General features: G+C 41.7%; 1 protein-coding gene across 4 annotated transcripts in view; it reads right to left on the reverse strand.

The window, feature by feature from the left end:
- LMNTD1 (lamin tail domain containing 1) overlaps positions 1-18,374 on the reverse strand; it is a 295,944-nt gene that overhangs the window by 202,430 nt on the left and 75,140 nt on the right. For 3 of the 4 annotated variants that reach the window (XM_044998334.1, XM_044998324.1, XM_044998344.1), the window contains exon 6: positions 12,792-12,917. In XM_044998334.1, the coding sequence (XP_044854269.1) occupies positions 12,792-12,917 (126 nt within the window). Of the gene's footprint in view, positions 1-12,791; positions 12,918-17,270; positions 17,403-17,856; positions 17,876-18,374 lie in introns of those variants that run through there. The other variant, XM_044998355.1, reaches the window with a different exon arrangement.

Raw genomic sequence — 18,374 nt, forward strand, 5'->3', positions numbered from 1 at the left:
ATGCTCTTGTCACAGATGATACAAGCTGTGTGGGTGTAAGAAACACAGACTGAAGAGGTAACATTCACACAATGACACACTTTCACAAAATGTACTTTTCATGGCATGGTGACAATCAACAAGGTGATGGATCAACTAAGAAAATCCAGGGCTTACACATATAAAAACTTTTTGGACACAGAAGTGTCCATTTCCTTCCTGGACCTCATGCTCAGTACTTTGGTAATATCTCAAGCACAACAGCTTCTGGGTTAGTTTGGCCTACAGACTCTTATCATCTTGTGGAGTTTCTACCACCCTGACAAGTTGAAAGGATGAGCTTCCATAGGTGGAGTACAGCCAGTTCTCTACACTGACTTGGGCGTACACCACAGCTATTGTACAGTAAGTGCACCTTCCTCCACAACTGGGCAGACCTAAGGGTTAGGCCCTCCCACCAGGTGGAATAACACAGTTCCAGCTCATTAAAGGCATCATACTCACCCACAGAAAAGATAATCAGCATGGATCTTGATCCCACAAACACTTATGCAGGTGTCTCACTTCAAACTCATTTCAGGGAAATTGGTCAAGCACTTAAAGTGAAGCACATGCATGAAGTGTTTGCCGGAGTGGGGCTAGAGATTCTATGATATTGTGATAAGTCACATGCTTTATATGCAGGCACTACGGGAGAAACTTTTTATGACCCAAACAGATCTTTTCCCATTCTCCACCAGGAAAAAGAGTTTTGTGCTGCCTTATTTGGAGCCTTACAGACTCTCTTTGTTATGGAAAATTTACACCACTAGATGCAGAACTATGGGGGGTAAATACCTTTCTGAAGCTATGTCTACACTAGCACTTTTCTTGGTAAAATTTTTGTCGGTCAGGGGTGTGAAAAACACACCTCTCTGGCCGACAAAACTTTCATTGACCAAAGCGCTGGTGTGCACAGCGCTGTGTCTGCAGGCTGACACCGCTTGTTGGGGGTGGCTTAATTATACCAGTGAGAGAGCTTTCTCCCGCTGGCATAGAGCAGCTACACAGGAGATCTTACAGCGGCACAGCTGCAGTGATACAGCTGTGCCACTAAAAGGTGTGTAATGTAGACATAATAAGCTAAGGAACTGAAGCAACTATTTACCAGAAAAGATCCAAGGGGGAAAAAAAACATATCCTGCATATCTGGTCAGCCTTCTCGAATATTAAGTTTTATTATTATTTTATTTATTTGTATTATATTATTACTGCCTAGAAGCCAAAACTGAGATCAGGCCTACTGCGGTACGCTCTGTACAGTTACATATTAAGAAACAGTCTCCCTTCAGGAGAGCTTCTAGTCTAAGCAGACGAAGAGTAGGAGAGGAAACAGAAACACAGACTAGTTAAGTGATTTGTTCAAGGTCTATGACAGAGCTGGGAATAAAACACACTTCTAATGCTGCCAGACCAGTCCCGTGCCCTCCCCACTAGACCATGCCAACGCCCCCAGAGTTTTAATACTTTTGGTTGAATGATACAACATTTACGCTAAATTTATCCCTGCCGTGTTTATAGGCATTTGCTCATGCATGAAAATAATTTCCTCCTTGGAGAAGGCTGTCATGGCACTGGCTTGCTTTGCTTGCACTGGATGCCCTCATTTCCTCATGTGTTTGACTGTGAAAGCCGGCTGTATCTGTTTACAGGCCATGCAGATGCCAAAAGAGTTCTAATTTTAAACTTCATTTTTTTAGGTCTTTCAAGGAAGCCTGCAATTATAAACTGGATATTTAACCTAAAGATAAGTACAGTATGTTTTCAGGCTCTTTATAACATCACAGAAGGCCTCTCTTGGATAAACACATCTCAAGGTTCCCCTCCACAGCCTTTTAAAAAAAACCCATATTTATATTGGTTTTAAATGAATAACCAATTCAAGAGATGGAAAGTTCCCTTGAGTAAATATATAGTAGACAGATTTATGTCTTTCAATTACAGAAGGTGCCTGGTGGTATCCACTGTAGTGAAGACTGCAAAGCTTCCCCTCTACTCAACATGAGAAAAGGTGGTGGATCAGGTCCTGTGGGCTTCATCCTGCAGGGTGCTAAGCACTCTGGCCCAATGCAACAAAACACATAAGCATGTGCATAAAGCTATGCACATGAGGAGTCCCGCTGATGTCAATGGGATTGTTCATGTACTTAAATTTAAGCCAGTGTTTAAGTGTTTCTGTGGATCGGGCTAGAATGCTCAGCTGTTTGCAGGATTGAGCCCTATAAAAGGATTGTGTGTAGCTAGCACAATTCTGATTCCATTGTGGCCCTTCTCTTTGAAGTAAAATGTCTCTTGTTGGAAGCACCTCTGTTTCATCAGAGATTTGCCCACAAGGTGAGAGGGAGCTTCACCATTATCATGTGATGACCAGAATTATCTTAAAAACCATTAGAAAACCACTGTACGTGGATTCCGCAAAAAGAATGTGTCATGGTCTCAAGTATCTTCATTCAGCTAATGGCGCTGTTGTCGCTCTCAAAGAGAGTTGCTAGCTATGCATAGATGGGGTCCCACTGGGTCCTCTTGCTGGGATTCCCCTGGGTGAAGCAAAGTAGGACTGCAAGAATCAGCTCTGCTATTAGACAGCACTGGAAATCAGAGTGAGAGTGCTATCGTTTTAATGTATTTTATCAGTGTTGGTAACTTGACTGGAACTGCCTGAGTTAAGCTTATAGGTCCTCAAATATGTTTCCCCCTTGCTACTGGTTTCTCCATAAGAGAGGAGAACATGGGCTGTGTCATGGTGAATGATTCCACACTCAAAAAGGAGGTCAGATAAACATTATTGTCATTAGAGGTGGCTGAGAGATGATTTCTTTTCCACAAAAATGTCAAGTTTTTAAAACTGAAAACTGGAAACTTTAAATTTGTTAGTCTTAGCCACCAAAACCTAAGAAATTCTCTTTTCTCTATGAAAAGCAAAATATGTTAATCAAATCCAAAACATTTTAATGATAAATTTCATTTTGACAAAACCCTATTTTTTAAACAAAAAAAAACATTTTAATTTGAAAAATTCCCATCATGCTTTTTGACATTTCCTAGGACTTGCTTTATTAGACTACATGGGGGGAAGGGGTAACCAGCAGCACTGGGTAGCTGCAATAGCTGTCAGAAATAGTCTGGATGTCAACATATGGCCAAACAAGAGGTTCACCAGGGAGCAGTCATTCATTCCGAGAATAAAGCTCTCCAACACCCAGCAGCAACACAGAGGGTCCCTGCAACATCAATCAGGAAGTGGAAGGGTGGGAAATACAAGATATCAGCTTGTAACAGAAGAGAGGGGTAGAGAAGCACAGATGAAATTACAGGCTCCTTGGTCTATTAATACCTCTGCTCAAAAAGACAGATGAAAACTCATGTTTTATCTGTACTTTATTGGCTCACTAAGGCTCAACAATGTCAGGCTGACACAGATATTTCATTGCCCAGCCTCCCTCAGAAAAGAAAAGATGCTGATATCCTGCATAAAGGGCAGCTTGTAACTGTACCCTTCCAGAAGCAGAACCAGGAACAAACTGACTCAGAGCCACAAATTATCATAGTACTTCAGCTCCTTCAAGGATATTTCTAATCGTTTCTTGATAATTCCAGTATTTTGCCTCAGTAACATTGCTGAACAGCTATTCCTTGTCTTTTATTTGCTTCTTATTGAAAGAGCTAGGACCACAAACTCATTCCCTTGATCCTCTTGCTCTGGGGGAAGGTAAGATGGGGGAGTAACCTGCTACTACCCTTGGTCAACAACAAATTATTTTCAGTCTATGCCAGCTCAGGCTGAGTGGGACTTAGATGACATCCATTCCCTGTCCGCCCACCTGTGGTGCCTTGTCTCACCCTTTGCTGTGACCGGTGACCTAGGTAGTCTGCACAGGTGTGTAAGATGAGACATAAAGAGAGGGAAAAATCACTATTGTGATCACAATTTTAGCTTTTAATTCTCATCTAACAAGTAAGGAATTTCTAGTACCTAGGAGAACTTCTATCATTCTCTACATACATTTTATTTATGTCAGTCACCATAGGATTTAAGCAACCGAATTTTTTTCAGCTTCAACACTTTCCGTGGTTGGCCTACAAGGTGTTCTGCTCCTCACCTGTAGGAGTTGTAGGTACACATGTGTGGAGTGTGTGGGGTGGAGGGGCACCTCTGTTGCGCCAATAGCTAAGTCTTTCATTGGCATTCCAAATAACAAGGAGGTTCGTCCTATTTAGTTAAACAGCATGACATTGTTCACTGAGAATGCCTTGTCTTTAGCTCTGACAAGTGGTCATCTCAGTACCAACAGTTGCACTGTACCTGCTGATCACAGTATTCTAGGGGTGGTATAAAATGAGAATTGATAGTAAATCAGTGGGTATTTTGTTATGGCTTTTTGTAACTTATCTGAATTAGAAACTGGAGGCTAGGTTTCTTTGGCTACTTTTATGTATTTAGCTGCGGGATAAAAATCCACAACAAAATTCAATCACAATATTGTTTCTCTGTGATGTGTGCTCTCCTGTTCAGTTCTAACCATGACAGGATTTGTCATCTCACGACACACACTGTGAACTTTCTGAATTTCATTTGTTTTGCCAGCTACTTGTAGTTTTATGTTGCAGGTTTTCTTACTGCTGCAGATGTGTCCAATTGTTCAAGACTAGCTATAAATGATACTATATTTGGCGTGGCAGAAATGGGATGCAGTCTAGTTAAGGTACAAGAGAGCATCTGTTGCTTTGCTATAGAGATCTGTTTTTATATTTTGCTATGAATATACAACAATACATCCTGGAAAGGGAGAAAGATGCAGCATCACTGCAAGTGCATTTGATGGGAAGGCCTATGTTGTTAATAAATAACTTGAATTCATGAATTACCTCTGGAAAGTTAGTCCATGTAAGGGAAGTATTATTGTATTTCCTACATACTAACAGTTTATATTTGGAAGTCATATTACATCCAGGAAAGTGTTCACACAGGATAGGGTCAAGAGTTCCCATAGTTTTACCTTGCAACTACAGATTCTTTCCTGCCATTTCCCATTGAATGTGAAGTGGTTACAGTTACAAATAAGATGAGCTAAACTGGTGACCATGTTTCATAGAATCATAGGACTGGAAGGGACCTCTAGAGGTCATCTAGTCCAGTCCCCTGCACTCAAGTCAGGGCTAAGTATTATCTAGACCATCCCCGACAGGTGTTTGTCCAACCTGCTCTTAAAAATCCCCAATGATGGAGATTCCACAACCTCCCTAGGCAATTTATTCCAGTGCTTAACCACACTGACAGCTAGGAAGTTTTTCCTAATGTCCAACTTAAACCTCCCTTGCTGCAATTTAAGCCCATTGCTTCTTGTCCTATCCTCAGAGGTTAAGAACAATTTTTCTCCCTCCTCCTCGTAACAACCTTTTATGTACTTGAAAACTGTTATCGTGTCCCCTCTCAGTCTTCTCTTTTCCAGACTAAACAAACCCAATTTTTTCAATCTTCCCTCATAGGTCATGTTTTCTAAACCTTTAATCATTTTTGTTCCTCTTCTCTGGACATTCTCCAATTTGTCCACATCTTTCCTGAAATGTGGCACCCAGAACGGGACACAATACTCCAGTTGAGGCCTAATCAGTGCGGAGTAGAGCAGAAGAATGACTTCTTGTGTCTTGCTTACAACACTCCTGCTAATGATGTTTACTTTTTTTGCAATAGTGTTACACTGTTGACTCATATTTAGCTTGTTGCTCACTATGACCCCCAGATCCCTTTCCGCAGTACTCCTTCCTCATTAGTCATTTCCCATTTTGATTGTATGCAACTGATTGTTCCTAAGTGGAGTACTTTGCATTTGTCCTTAGTGAATTTCACCCTATTTATTTCAGACCATTTCTCCAGTTTGTCCTGATCATCTTGAATTATAATCCTATCCTCCAAAGCACTTGCAACCACTCCCAGCTTAGTATCGTCCACAAACTTTATAAGTGTACTATCTATGCCATTATCTAAGTCATTGATGAAGATATTCAACAGAACTGGACCCAGAACTGATCCCTGCGGGACCCCACTCATTATGCTCTTCCAGCTTGACTGTGAACCACTGATGATTACTCTCTGGGAACAGTTTTCCAACCAGTTTTGCATGCACCTTATAGTAGGTCCATCTAGGTTGCATTTCCCTAGTTTGTTTATGAGAAGGTCATGCGAGACAGTATCAAAAGCTTTACTAAAGTCAAGATATACCACGTCTACTGCTTCCCCCCATCCACAAGGCTTGTTACCCTGTCAAAGAAAGCTATCAGGTTAGTTTGACATGATTTGTTCTTGACAAATCCATGCTGATTGTTACTTATCACTTTGTATTCGGCTATTTTATAGCCCTTTTGTTAAAAACAAGTTAATGTGCAAAGGCTATCTTCATGAAAGACTTTGGTATAAAGAGAAGTAGCATTAAAAATAACTAATGCCCCAATTCTGCCTCATGCTGGCAGACCCTTGCATTTGCATGGAATTCCACAGCCTTCAGCAGGGTACCTCAATGGCTTAACCAGCAGGAGTCCACCTGCATGAAGCAGCTTGTAGGACTGATGCCTAAAAGGGTGAGCTCAAAGTTGTAATGGTTATTTAGATCTTCAGTTTTCTCTCTCTCTCCTGAGGAAATGGCTGGTTTTCCTAATGTATAAGGGAAGTTTCTGGACAAGGGGATACAGATGTAAAGCAATAAAATATTATATATATATATACACACACACACACAAACCATATCTATATCAGTATATGTGATTGATAGATAAGATGGATAAAAATGGAATGGAAAGGAAAGACAGATATAATATTGAATAAATACTGAATGTTTGGTTTGAACTTTCGCTTTATCTTTATGTATCCATGGCTGTTTGTTTGTTTAACTGATATATGTAGCTACATGCAACGGTAGGTGCATTTTCTATATACAGTGTTTATACATATTAGTACAAGTCATGTCAATGTCATGTTAATGCAATGAAGAAATGTAAAAGGTAAGAATCTTACAAGAACAGTTAACAACGTAAGGACTTTTCAACTTTAAATGAGACATCACAAATCTAAGAGTTTGAACCTTAAAATCTATCAACTACACCCAGAAAAGTTTTGAACACCAGAATTTTTTTTTAAGCTTAATACTTTCCTAGGGATGGGCAAGCCAGCTCAGATATGATGGGAACCAGTCCAAACTCAAAATCAGACCTGAATCCAAACTGATTAGCAAGTTTTAAAAAAAAATAAATAAAATGATTCTTTCCCCCCATTTAATTCGCACATGCCTCTGTACTTCCTTGTTCTGGTCAGTAAGAGTAATAAGGTACAAACATAAAGATTGGTCATGTATTTCCTGGTTTCTAGCAAGTAAAAAGTACCACTAGAAATCTTGCATGAGGGTCAGACTGACAGATTTGCTGCCCAATCCCTAGACAAGGGGTGGAACTCCCCCTCCCCCTAAAAACTTCTCCCCAGCTAAGAATATAGGAGCTATTATTTCAAAACATAAATTAAGTTGTACAGAGCATGCACAACCTTAAAAAGCTTTAGGCTGTTATTAGGAATATACATTTTCTGCCTTTACCATATCTTCTACAAAGGCAACACTTACTGACTGGAGGTTATCCATTCTGATGAGCCAACGATTTCTCTCTACATGAATCAAGGTCTACAGGAGTTGCCTTTGAAATGTCTACATTTAATCTGAAAGTGCAACCTGTATCAAGTATCTGATCTTACTGTGACATCACATTCACTGTGATATCAGAGCATAGCAACAAATTTGTCCACAAAAGATACTGCTACACTACATTACACACCGTATTAACATGGCAGCTTGAAACTTTTCTCCACAGGAGACAGAAGAATATTGTCTAAATATATTTGATCATTTCACGTGAAATTGATAAATACATTTTCCTCTGTAGTTGTTATTTTGCTGTTTGTAATCCTTTTGTATATATTGGTTTGTAAATTAAAAAATGAAAAAATGATTTCTGCCAAAAAAAAATTCCTTCAACAAATAATAAAAAAGAAAAAAGAATCAATGTAGGTTTTGATACATGTACATTACAATGAAAAATATGCTTCATGGTTCTCTCATATTTCCAATGTAAAAAATAAATAAATAAAACACAAAACAAAAAACATTTCCACAATCTGAAGCACAAGCTTAGACTGTCTTCTCAACCACAAACCAAAAGGTAGCAAAAAACATGCAGAGAATTTAGCCTTTGACAGTGTCAAGGCAAACCCCATTTTTACTTATTAAGGATCCAACCCTGGTCATCCAAAGATCACTCGTACCTGCTATAACCTGGAGTATACTCAGAACATCCACTGAATTAAAACACTAGGACCACACAACCACTCCTTAGTCACCACAAATCATATGCTCCACAATAATCTCCTTTGATTTAGTTTACGCGCACTCTAGGTTAGCCTTTATCCACAACCTTTAACCCGTTGGGGTATCTCTTGTCCAGCTTTCTTTCCCTAAATTGTGTCACCTATCTGCTGCAATGGACCCAAGTGTGTGACAGATTGATGCTCTTCAAAGGGCCTGATCCAAACCCCAAAGTCAAAGAAAACACTCTTACTGACTTCAGTGGCCTTGGGATCACATCCAAAATGACAATCATGTGCTTTTTCCTCCCTTTAATCCTCTGGGATCATAAGGGGAAGGGAATTTGCATGGCACAGAATTGGGTTTCTTATCACTCTTTTATTCTGGCACGTCTAAAAGAAGAGTACTGGAAGGAAAAAAGCTGGGAATTCCATTCCTTCAAGTACACGGGGACATTCCCATTGAATGGTACAGTCTCTCTTGCCCTGAGTGTCTGAGTGTAAGAGATCTTAGGAATGTTACTTAGCTTTCCTCTCTCATGAAATGGCTTCTAAATATTTTCTTAATATGCTGTGGTTAACAGAATAGCTCAACGGCAGTATGACTGTTGCAGAGAACCGATATGCATATGAAACATGGATCTACCACTTCAAGATGCAGTAGTAACAGGAACATGCCCTGCGATCATCTTCCATTCTTCTACACTTCAGCTAACTTAACCTCAAAGAAGCTGAAAAGGAAGGACAAGCCGTGTAGATCTAACCAACAGATCAAGAGAACTCCAGTTACTGCAGTAGCCTTCCTTTCTTCATTATTAAATTGCCCGTGCAGATCCCCGGTTTTAACAGACTGGTAAGCTGTAAACAACACCCAGAGTAAATGGTGAGTGCTTCATTATACAGAAAGTGAAGGAGTGTCCTTCTGATTTAAACATCTGATGGCTCCTGAATCAAAAAAGTAGTGTGGTCAGGCTGCAAGAGACAATTCTAATAGGATAAAAAGGTTTTCTGACAATAAAAACAGCAGGTGCTGTCCTTATCTGAAAGGATGCACACACAAGATTGCTACCCATCTCACAATTTTTTAATATTCTTTCCCTTCACTGGACACTATTCACAGAAAAGCAATGGAAATAAGGTCTTTGTCCAGTTGCTTTGCAATGGTCTCCGCATCTGCCTTTGATTAAGAAATCTAGCATTCTAAAAAGATGCTATTCTCTTTGGATAGCCGCCTCTGATTGCTTTTGACTGTTGCTAGGAACTCTGGAAGTGCATGTGCATTCCACAATGACACACTGGAAAGCATTTCAGAGTATAGTGAAGGACTGAGGAGCAAGCTATCTGAAATAGTTAAGTATTTTATCAGTAGCATTCAAGTACAGTACCAGACGTCTCATTTCTGAGCTATGCAGTAAGCACAGGGACCTCAAGCTTGATGGGCATCCAATGTATGATTTTTAATGGAGTCTGAGTGTAAACCAGAGACAGAACAGCTGACACCCTTACTATAAGACTATTCTTGGAAACAAAGCAACACACAAATCTCAGTGAGATGGATTTTGCAGGCTTGATATTTATAGTGAGAATAGTTAGCTGGGGAAGAGGGAGTTGTTGGTTTGTACCCACCATGTATAATAGCTTTATTACAGAGCAAATTTTTAAAAGCACAGATGTATTAAGCTTCTGAGAACTCTCTAGCAGTCTTTTTGTCATTTTAAATTGGACTGTATTGGTTTGCCAGATGTACATTAATGCTAAAATGAATGTATAATAAATGTTTAAAAATTAGCTTCTATCTCTCTGCTCTATCCTAAAGAAACCCAATACAAATAAGAATACAACATTAGTTTTGGAACGGAAGCCCTAAATTATACTTCATTCAGCAATTGGGAAAAACAGTTCAGTTCAACTGAAATAATACTTTGCATTTATATAAGTGCCTTCTGATCAAACCAAAAAATTAAGTCTTCAGCAATGTAACACATTTATCTAGACTAGGATACACAGTGTATTTTTAAAACATGCTCATTAATATGTTTTAACTACCATGTTTTTCCAATACTCATTTTATGCTTATCTAGACACAACTTACAAGTTAGATATTATCACTATTTTACTGACAGAGAAACAGAGAGGCACTGTTTTGTCTATTGTCACATAGGAAGTGTATGGGAAAGGTAGGAACAGAAGCCAGATCTCTAGTTTCTGACTAAGTCCGTTAGCACAGTGTTGAGCATTAGTGACAAGCTCATTATGTCATGGAGGGACTATACTTGATTGTGTGGGGCCAGATTTTCCCAAGACAACAGTACCCACATCTTCCACTGTGACATTTACAGCTAGATTTTCAAACAAGCTCTATTGAGTGCTGAGCTGTCTCAAAAATCTGGCTACTTATTTTGGCTGGCTATACATTATAAATGGATACATGACACAAATAAAAAACAAAATGTTTTAATATTTTGAATATGTTATATATACACATAGCTCTGTAACAGTATGGAAGTTTCTAGGACCCTGCACAGAAATGGAAGACTCTTTTGCAAAGTCGTCTTGTCAGGTGTTAGAACTACCCATAGATATGCAGAGCTCTTTGATTTACTACAACCCAGGTGTAAAAGAAAACGTGAGTGCCTCTAGCAGGTGGAGGGGACTAAAGCAAAGACAAAGAGGTCCTGGAGGAGAAAAAGCCTACATGGAATAGCCAAGCTCAAGAGACAGCTTACTTTGAGGTTTATGTTACATTGTTATTTGAGTTAATAAAAATGAACCCCAGGATGGAAGTAATTTTGGACCACATCCAATGTGTGTCTCCATCTGTGTCTTGAGCAGAATGGTAACTCTATCTGCTTATAAGCACCTTGTATCTAAAAAGGTCCTAAAATGCTTTACACACTTCATAGACAGGATTAACTTCACCCACCACTATAATACAGCCATAGCTGAGGCAAAATGTAGCAGTTGTTTAACAGCACTAAAACTATAGGAATACACCTGAGGAAGAATACAGTATCTAATTACATCTATAGAATAAATGTAGGTAGGTGGAGTGTAATGGCTCTCATCACAACTGGCTCAGGACACTGGGATTAATATCCAGGAGTGCGGCCAGCTTTTTTGGCGCCCTAGGCAGCGGAAGGTCCCGCCCCTGAAATACCGCCCCCGACAGAGGCAGCGGAAGGTCCCGCCCCCGAAATTCCGACGACAACCGGGGCGGCCAAAGATCCAGCTGCCGCGGTCACCGCCCCCCAAATGTTAGTGCCCTAGATCGCCTAATGGATTGCGCCGGCCCTGTTAATATCCAAAGTCTTGTACAAATAGCAACATAATTAAAGACCACAAGGGATCAGGACTTCAGTTTTCCATCTCATCCAAAAGACACTTTCCCCAACAGTTCAATGCTCCATACTATCCCACTGCAGCTTGGAGTGAATACTGACTCAGGGACAAATTCATTCCTCCACCAACACTGAACTCAGAGTGGGGACTGAGAGGATGAGGGCTTGTGACGCTGACAGTCGTGGTTATAGAGGAGAGCTGTCCAAACCACAGCCCTTCACAACTGGTTCTAACTGATATCTCCACAGAAAGGCCAAAAACTGAATAGGGCACAGAGACAAAATTATCCTCTCATCCTCCAGCTCAGGATTAAGGTTCATTGGCAGCATGGCTAAACTTTGCAACTCCTCTGCCTATTTTGTTACCATTGTGAGGACAAAGAAAGGAATTGATTCTCAAGGCACCTTTACAGTGCAGTCAATTCACTAAAAATATTCAAATCTGTTGGCGAATGTTGCTACATAACATAATATAAACAAGCTTGAAAAATGTTTCAGCTCTCATTTGTTTTAGGGGGCTGGAGTGTCATTATCATTAGGAACAAAGAGCATTTCATGAGAATTTAGCAACACTGTTTGCATAGGTTTATATTGTAACAAACAATTTTTTCATTATTATTGTGTCAAATCTACCAGAACGTAATTCGGTGAATCAGTATTCCACAGGGGTGGAATATGTTTTATTGTTTACAGTAATAAAAGCAATTTTTTCCCTAGCTATGTGAAGCCAAATATTTACACACTATTCTACTTTAAAAAAGAAAATTAAAATTGTATCAGTCCTTATTTTACAAAAAAAATCAGTCTCCCCTTTTGGATTATTTGATAATTCAGCAATCAAAGAAATTTATGAACAAATTGCAGTTGAATGCTTTCCAAAAACTTGTATGATTGAGAATGCTAAGATATCTTTTCAGAATGCATTCAAATAAATAGTATTATGATGTTAGCCACACAGTAAATTATACTCAGTGGTGTGCAGAAGAAAACATGTCCATACAAAGCCACTGAGACATAACAACTGAGCAGTGGTTTAACCCACTTCCAGTTTTCAAAAATCCATAGCACCTCTATTATATTTATATTGATCTCACCTTCTTCTGTAATGCCATAACTTCAACTGTCAGCATATCAACTCGCTGGTTCAGGCGCTGGTTCTCCTCTTGCATTTTCCCCAGCATGACTCGATCAGTGTGTAACCTCATTTGTAACTCCAGAAACTGAGAAAGAACACAGGGACTTGTTAGACAAAGCAACTTACATGATTATTAAAACAGGAATCAAATGCCAAAGTCGATTAGGCAATGAACCACACTGTGATCAGCAAAATTTCTTACACCCTGCATGATGGAAGATTTGAAGTTGTCCCAGTTTCTCTTGCTCCCCCCAATAAAAGTACTTTATACTAATGTTAATCTAAAGACTCATTAAAAAATAAGTCTGGAAAGTATCTCAGGAGCAAGCTAGATACACTTCAGTTTGTTTTAATCTACTTTTACATTGCACTGCATTTTATCAGAAATTCATTCTTTCAGCAACTTAATTAACTTCATAGATCTTATCATTGCATGCATAAGCCATGGGATTTTTATTCATATATTTGTTTAGCCTTTACTGCTTTTTTTTTCCTAATGTGTTTTCCCATAAACATGGGATTTGGGCATCTTGGTGAGCTACACAATTATAAATGCAACATACTAGGTATGAATTATTATGGGTTTTTTTCATGTTCTCCCATGCACAAAGAGCAACCATGTACTCCAGTCTCAATTGCTTAGATTAAGAAAATCAACAGAAGAAATAAGTGTAAAGTCTCCCTGCGACAGTGCAGTGTGTGTGAGACACGCTTTGTAACAACAACCCCCGTGAACAGAAAGACCAGACAACCTCTCACAGCAGCAAGGCTCCTTAGAAAGTTAAAGGTGCAGTACACAAAAAAGGATGTAAGTTACAGAAGCAACATGCACCCCAGACTTCCACTTTCAACTTACAGTATTTTTATCATGAATGAGAACTATCTTGATTGTGTTTGGTGTAATAGCTATGAGTCCAAAGGTGTTATAGAATAGGATCAGCGTTTATTAGGATAAAATTCACCTACCCAAGCAGGAAAGTTCTCTACTATAAAGTGCATTAAATTGGTCTGAGCCAGTTTACAATGGTTTTCCCAGAACTCCACCCATAAAATTCTGTGTTAATTTACAGGCAATACATCACTTAAACAAAATCTCACTCAGTGGTGCTGGAATCTGAAGGCAGGACACTTGCCTAGCAACTTCTGAGAGTTGGATTTTACAAACTGATCCTTTCACAAATGCCAGATATACTGCAGCCATCCACAGAGAGATAGCCATCTCAAATCCAGTCTCATAGGGCTCAGATATAGCCTGAAAGCAGGAAGCCAAAGCTCTGCCAGGGCAGATATGAGTACCAGTCCAGCTGCCCTACCCATGGAGCAGTTTTTGCATCAGCCTTAGATGAGGGGAGTGCCCAGATACTCTTCTGATTGAAGGGTAAACATTGCAAGAACACAGCAACCTTGAGGAGGAAAAGAAATGCTGGTCCAGGAGGAAGCTCTCACCCTTTTAGACATTGTGAAGGCTGACTTACATGTCACATGATTAACATTTATTCTTTAGCTCCTGAAAGGCCAATAAAAAAACCCAATGCTATAGCCAATTGGTCACAATCAGAGGTCCACCCCATATAGTCACCTAAGGGATTTCCTGGACTGTCACTGAGGAGAAGTGATAGGGTGGTAGGGTCTTAATTTAATTGGAGTAAATGAGCCCAGAGAGTTAAAGGTGTTAACACAACCCAGTCATTGTGCCAACACTAAACAGTCAAACATGATTTGCGGTTTTGAGTGCCAAGACCTCAGCCTGCTTAGTACCATGGCAAACACACTAGAAAATGAATGCCAAAGTTTGGGAGTTTATTGATCAGGATACGCAAGCAAAAAAAAATCAGAACAAGACATAATATTTTGGAATTGAAATTGAGTGATTATGCAAAGCAAAAAAAAAAATGTATCCAAGTCCCTTTCTCAGAGAGCAGTTGATGGTTAGACTCTCTTATTTTATCAGGCAATCCTTCTGGGCAGAGAAGATAGCGTAGTTCTCTTTTTCAATTCTGAGTTGTGAATGATAGTCACTGTGATGGTTCTTGTGATATACAGCACTGAGAGTCATCTTGTTACCCCTGCCTCCAGTGTGAGGGAGTCTGGCTTGTGCTTAGCTGCACATCAGCTCCCCAACCATCCTGTTACGACTCAAGCACTCTCCTTCGGGCTATGCCAGCCCTTACTTTGCCTTACTTTTTAACAATAGGTCCCTCTGAAGCATTCCCTTGTGCTATCCTGTCTTTGTAATGACTGGAGAGGTGTTAACGGGCCTCTCGTTAACAGGGTGTCACTTTGAATGGTCCCTTGAAATATGTCAACTACTTATGCTAAACAATGTGTTCCACCTTGTATTTAGCTGTGACACTTTGAGTAAATTTCCCAGAAGAGGAGCTCTGTGTAAGCTTGAAAGCTTGTCCCTCTAACCAACAGAAGTTGGTCCAAAAGAAGATATTACCTCATCCACCTTGTCTCTCTGAGATCCTGGGACTGACATGGCTACAACTACACTACATGTGACTCAGGATCAGCACTTTTGCATGATTCAACTGAGGATCAGCACTTTGCTTACTATCACCGCACTGAGATATATTTATGGTAAAAGCAAGAATAAGTTTATCATCAAAGATTCAAGTGATTGTGAGTAAGGATATCGGCAACAAATAGTTACATGTAGAACAAAAATCATAATATGACTTCTAGATGCTAAACATAACTAACAGATTAATCTCCTTTCCAAAATCCTCTGAAGCATTTTCAACCAAGGCTAGTTGTGATCCTTTTCTCATGAAAGTAAACTCATTGTCTGTTTACTTCCTAGGTCCAGGATGAGGGGGTATCTCCTTTGCCTCCTACATATGCCCCAAATTTCACTGTCTGTACTTAGAGCTAGGATTAACCTCTGGGGTATGTTTTCCCCACATGCTGCTTCCCTGTTGAGTTCACATCTCTTCCTTAACATCAGACTTCAATGGACATCCATATTATCTTAATTTTTACATCCTGACAGAGTGTAGTGAGTCGGTGTGGCTCCCCTCCTGCCCAGCAGAGGGAGCTCCCTCCCAGACACCCAAGTGGGCAGAGCCACCACCACCAGTCCCCGCCCCCCAGAAGTCAAGGGGCGGGACAGGAAGTAGAAAAGCCGGCCGCCAAAGCTCAGTCAGGGCCCAGCCACCGCCGGGAGCAGACGTGCCGGCGGGAGCTCCTGACTGGGAACCCTCCAGGGCCCGAGGCAACTGTCCTGACTGGCCGGAGCTTCCCCGCGCCCACTACAACGAGGAGCTGCTGGAGCTTCCCCGTGACCGGTACCCAGAGGAGCCGCTGGAACTCCCCCGCGCCCACTACAAAGAGGAGCCGCCGGAGCTTCCCCAGCCCTGCTGTTACCCGGAGGAGCCACCTGAGCACGCCTGGCCGGACTTCCCGGAGGAGCTGCCAGACCTGCCACCAAGCCCTGGGCTGGAGGAGCCTATGCAGGTTGACTGGCCTGGAGCGGGCGCCCCGGACGAGGTAGGCCCTGAGGGGGAAAGTGGAAGTAGCCCGGGGGTAGCCTACCCCTGTCAGGCTGCAGACGCAGAGGTCCCGATGTCAGTGTGTTGCGGTCAGGACCCCACTGACCAGCGGCAGTGATAGCCGCTGTTAGGGCCCCGGGCTGGGACACAGTGGAGTGGGCGGGCCTGTGTCCCCCCTGCCACCCCACTCACGGGTGGCAGTTTTCCCCCTCACCCAGGTGTAAGGACCTGGGCATATACGCCTACTGTTAGTACTGCTCAGCCCCTGCTCCAAAGGGCCTGAGCTCATTGCACTGTTTACTGCTCAGCCCCTGCTCCAAAGGGCCTGAGCTCATTGAACTGACTGCTGCTCAGCCCCTGCACCAGAGGGCCTGAGCTGTCTAACACTGTTTACTGTCATTCAGCCGGTTCAATAGGAGATGAGGAGTGAGTCGGTGTGGCTCCCCTCCTGCTGAGAGGAGGGTCGAGCCCCAGCTCAACCGATTACACAGAGAGATGCATTTATTTCTTCCTGTCTGGAGGAAAATCTGTCTTTCACCTCTGCTGGTGACTAATACCTTGATGCAGGTTATAAGCAGATATTTTCAGTATATATACACAACTCCTTACACAGTATCTGTACATACATTGCATAATTATATTAATAACCAGTGTGACACCAGCTTTCATTTGCGACCTCACATGACATTCTTTGGTGAACCAGAATGTACATGCAAGAATCAGGAGATAACCGTACCCCTCTGTACACTCTTGTGAATTGGCATTAAAAGGTTCTTGGGCTATAGGTCACTTTCCCAGATTTTGACAAAACAGACTAAAGGGGAAAACAGATAGGATAGTAAAGGTGGGGAAAATATGGCTTTTTGTTGATGTTCTTGGGCAGCTCATCAGACACAGACAGATGCTTTGGCAGGTAAACCACAAAACCTGCTATTCAGGCTCACTTTTCCAGTCTGGGACATCATTTGGCTGGTCTGGTCAGGACCCTGTGGCTTTACTGGTCTCTCTGAGGCTGAGCAAAGCTAGCTGGGGCAACTCATCCCATCACGCTGGTGCTGTGTGGCTACTCTCAGGATCTGGAGAAAAGACAAAAGAGATAGAGAGACAGTGGCGGGGGGACAAACACGAGGGAAGGGAAGACAGAGCAGGGTGACACATGATGGCCCCATGCTGAGGTCTTGCTGGGACAGCGGTGATGGTCAGGCGTGTTGAGGTCTGGGTGTCATCAGATCCAATGGTCCTCAAGGCTCATGAACAAAGGACAGAGTCCCTGGAGCAAGCAGAAGGCAGCCTTTTCCCCCGCCTCCAGAAATCCCCTAGCCAGTCTGTTCTCCCTCCAAGTCTCCTTTTTTAAGGAACCCCAAAAGGGCAGAATAGCCCAGCTTCTTGTTATTCTTCTCCCCACTTAGGCCTAATTTCTGACACACCAATTTTGGTACACTGACTTCTGGTCCCACACTCCTCTTATTTTCCAGGCATGATATCAACACAGTCCTTGAGTTTTATCAGTAGGCATCTTGCGTGACTAACCTGGTCATTTTTCTCCCTTTTGTACCTTTTCCAGGCAACATTTGTTATAGGCGATTGGTACATTTTATGAACTTTTATCCACTTTCCTACAGTTGAGCCCACAACTGGAGTAGGCCTGCCAGGCCCCAATTATTAGATGAGTGGGCACAAATTTCAGCTGCTTGAAAAGTGCAAACATCTAATCCTTGGAAGGTGAAGGGAGCCATATAGGGGTTTGTTTTCCAAATCAAGTCAGTTGTGATGAGTGTGCAGTGAACTGGGTGTTCTCAGATCAGTTCCTATTAGACAGGTGTCTGCATCACATTGACAACCTCAGCACAGAAGACAAGGAACAAATAGTCAGAGAGACTGAACTATCCACCAGGATCCCTAAAGGCCAGGTTTGAGGCACTGTAGCAGATCGCTGACTCACTGGTGTGGCACCTCCTGCTGGTCATCCAGGAATTAGCTCAATTCCAGCCTCAGAGCACCACCTGCTAGCTGGTGTCTCGGCTGCCTCAGGCCACGTGTCCCTCCCA

The sequence above is a fragment of the Mauremys mutica genome, chromosome 1 (genome assembly GCF_020497125.1).
Source record: "Mauremys mutica isolate MM-2020 ecotype Southern chromosome 1, ASM2049712v1, whole genome shotgun sequence".
Lineage (NCBI taxonomy): Eukaryota > Metazoa > Chordata > Testudines > Geoemydidae > Mauremys > Mauremys mutica.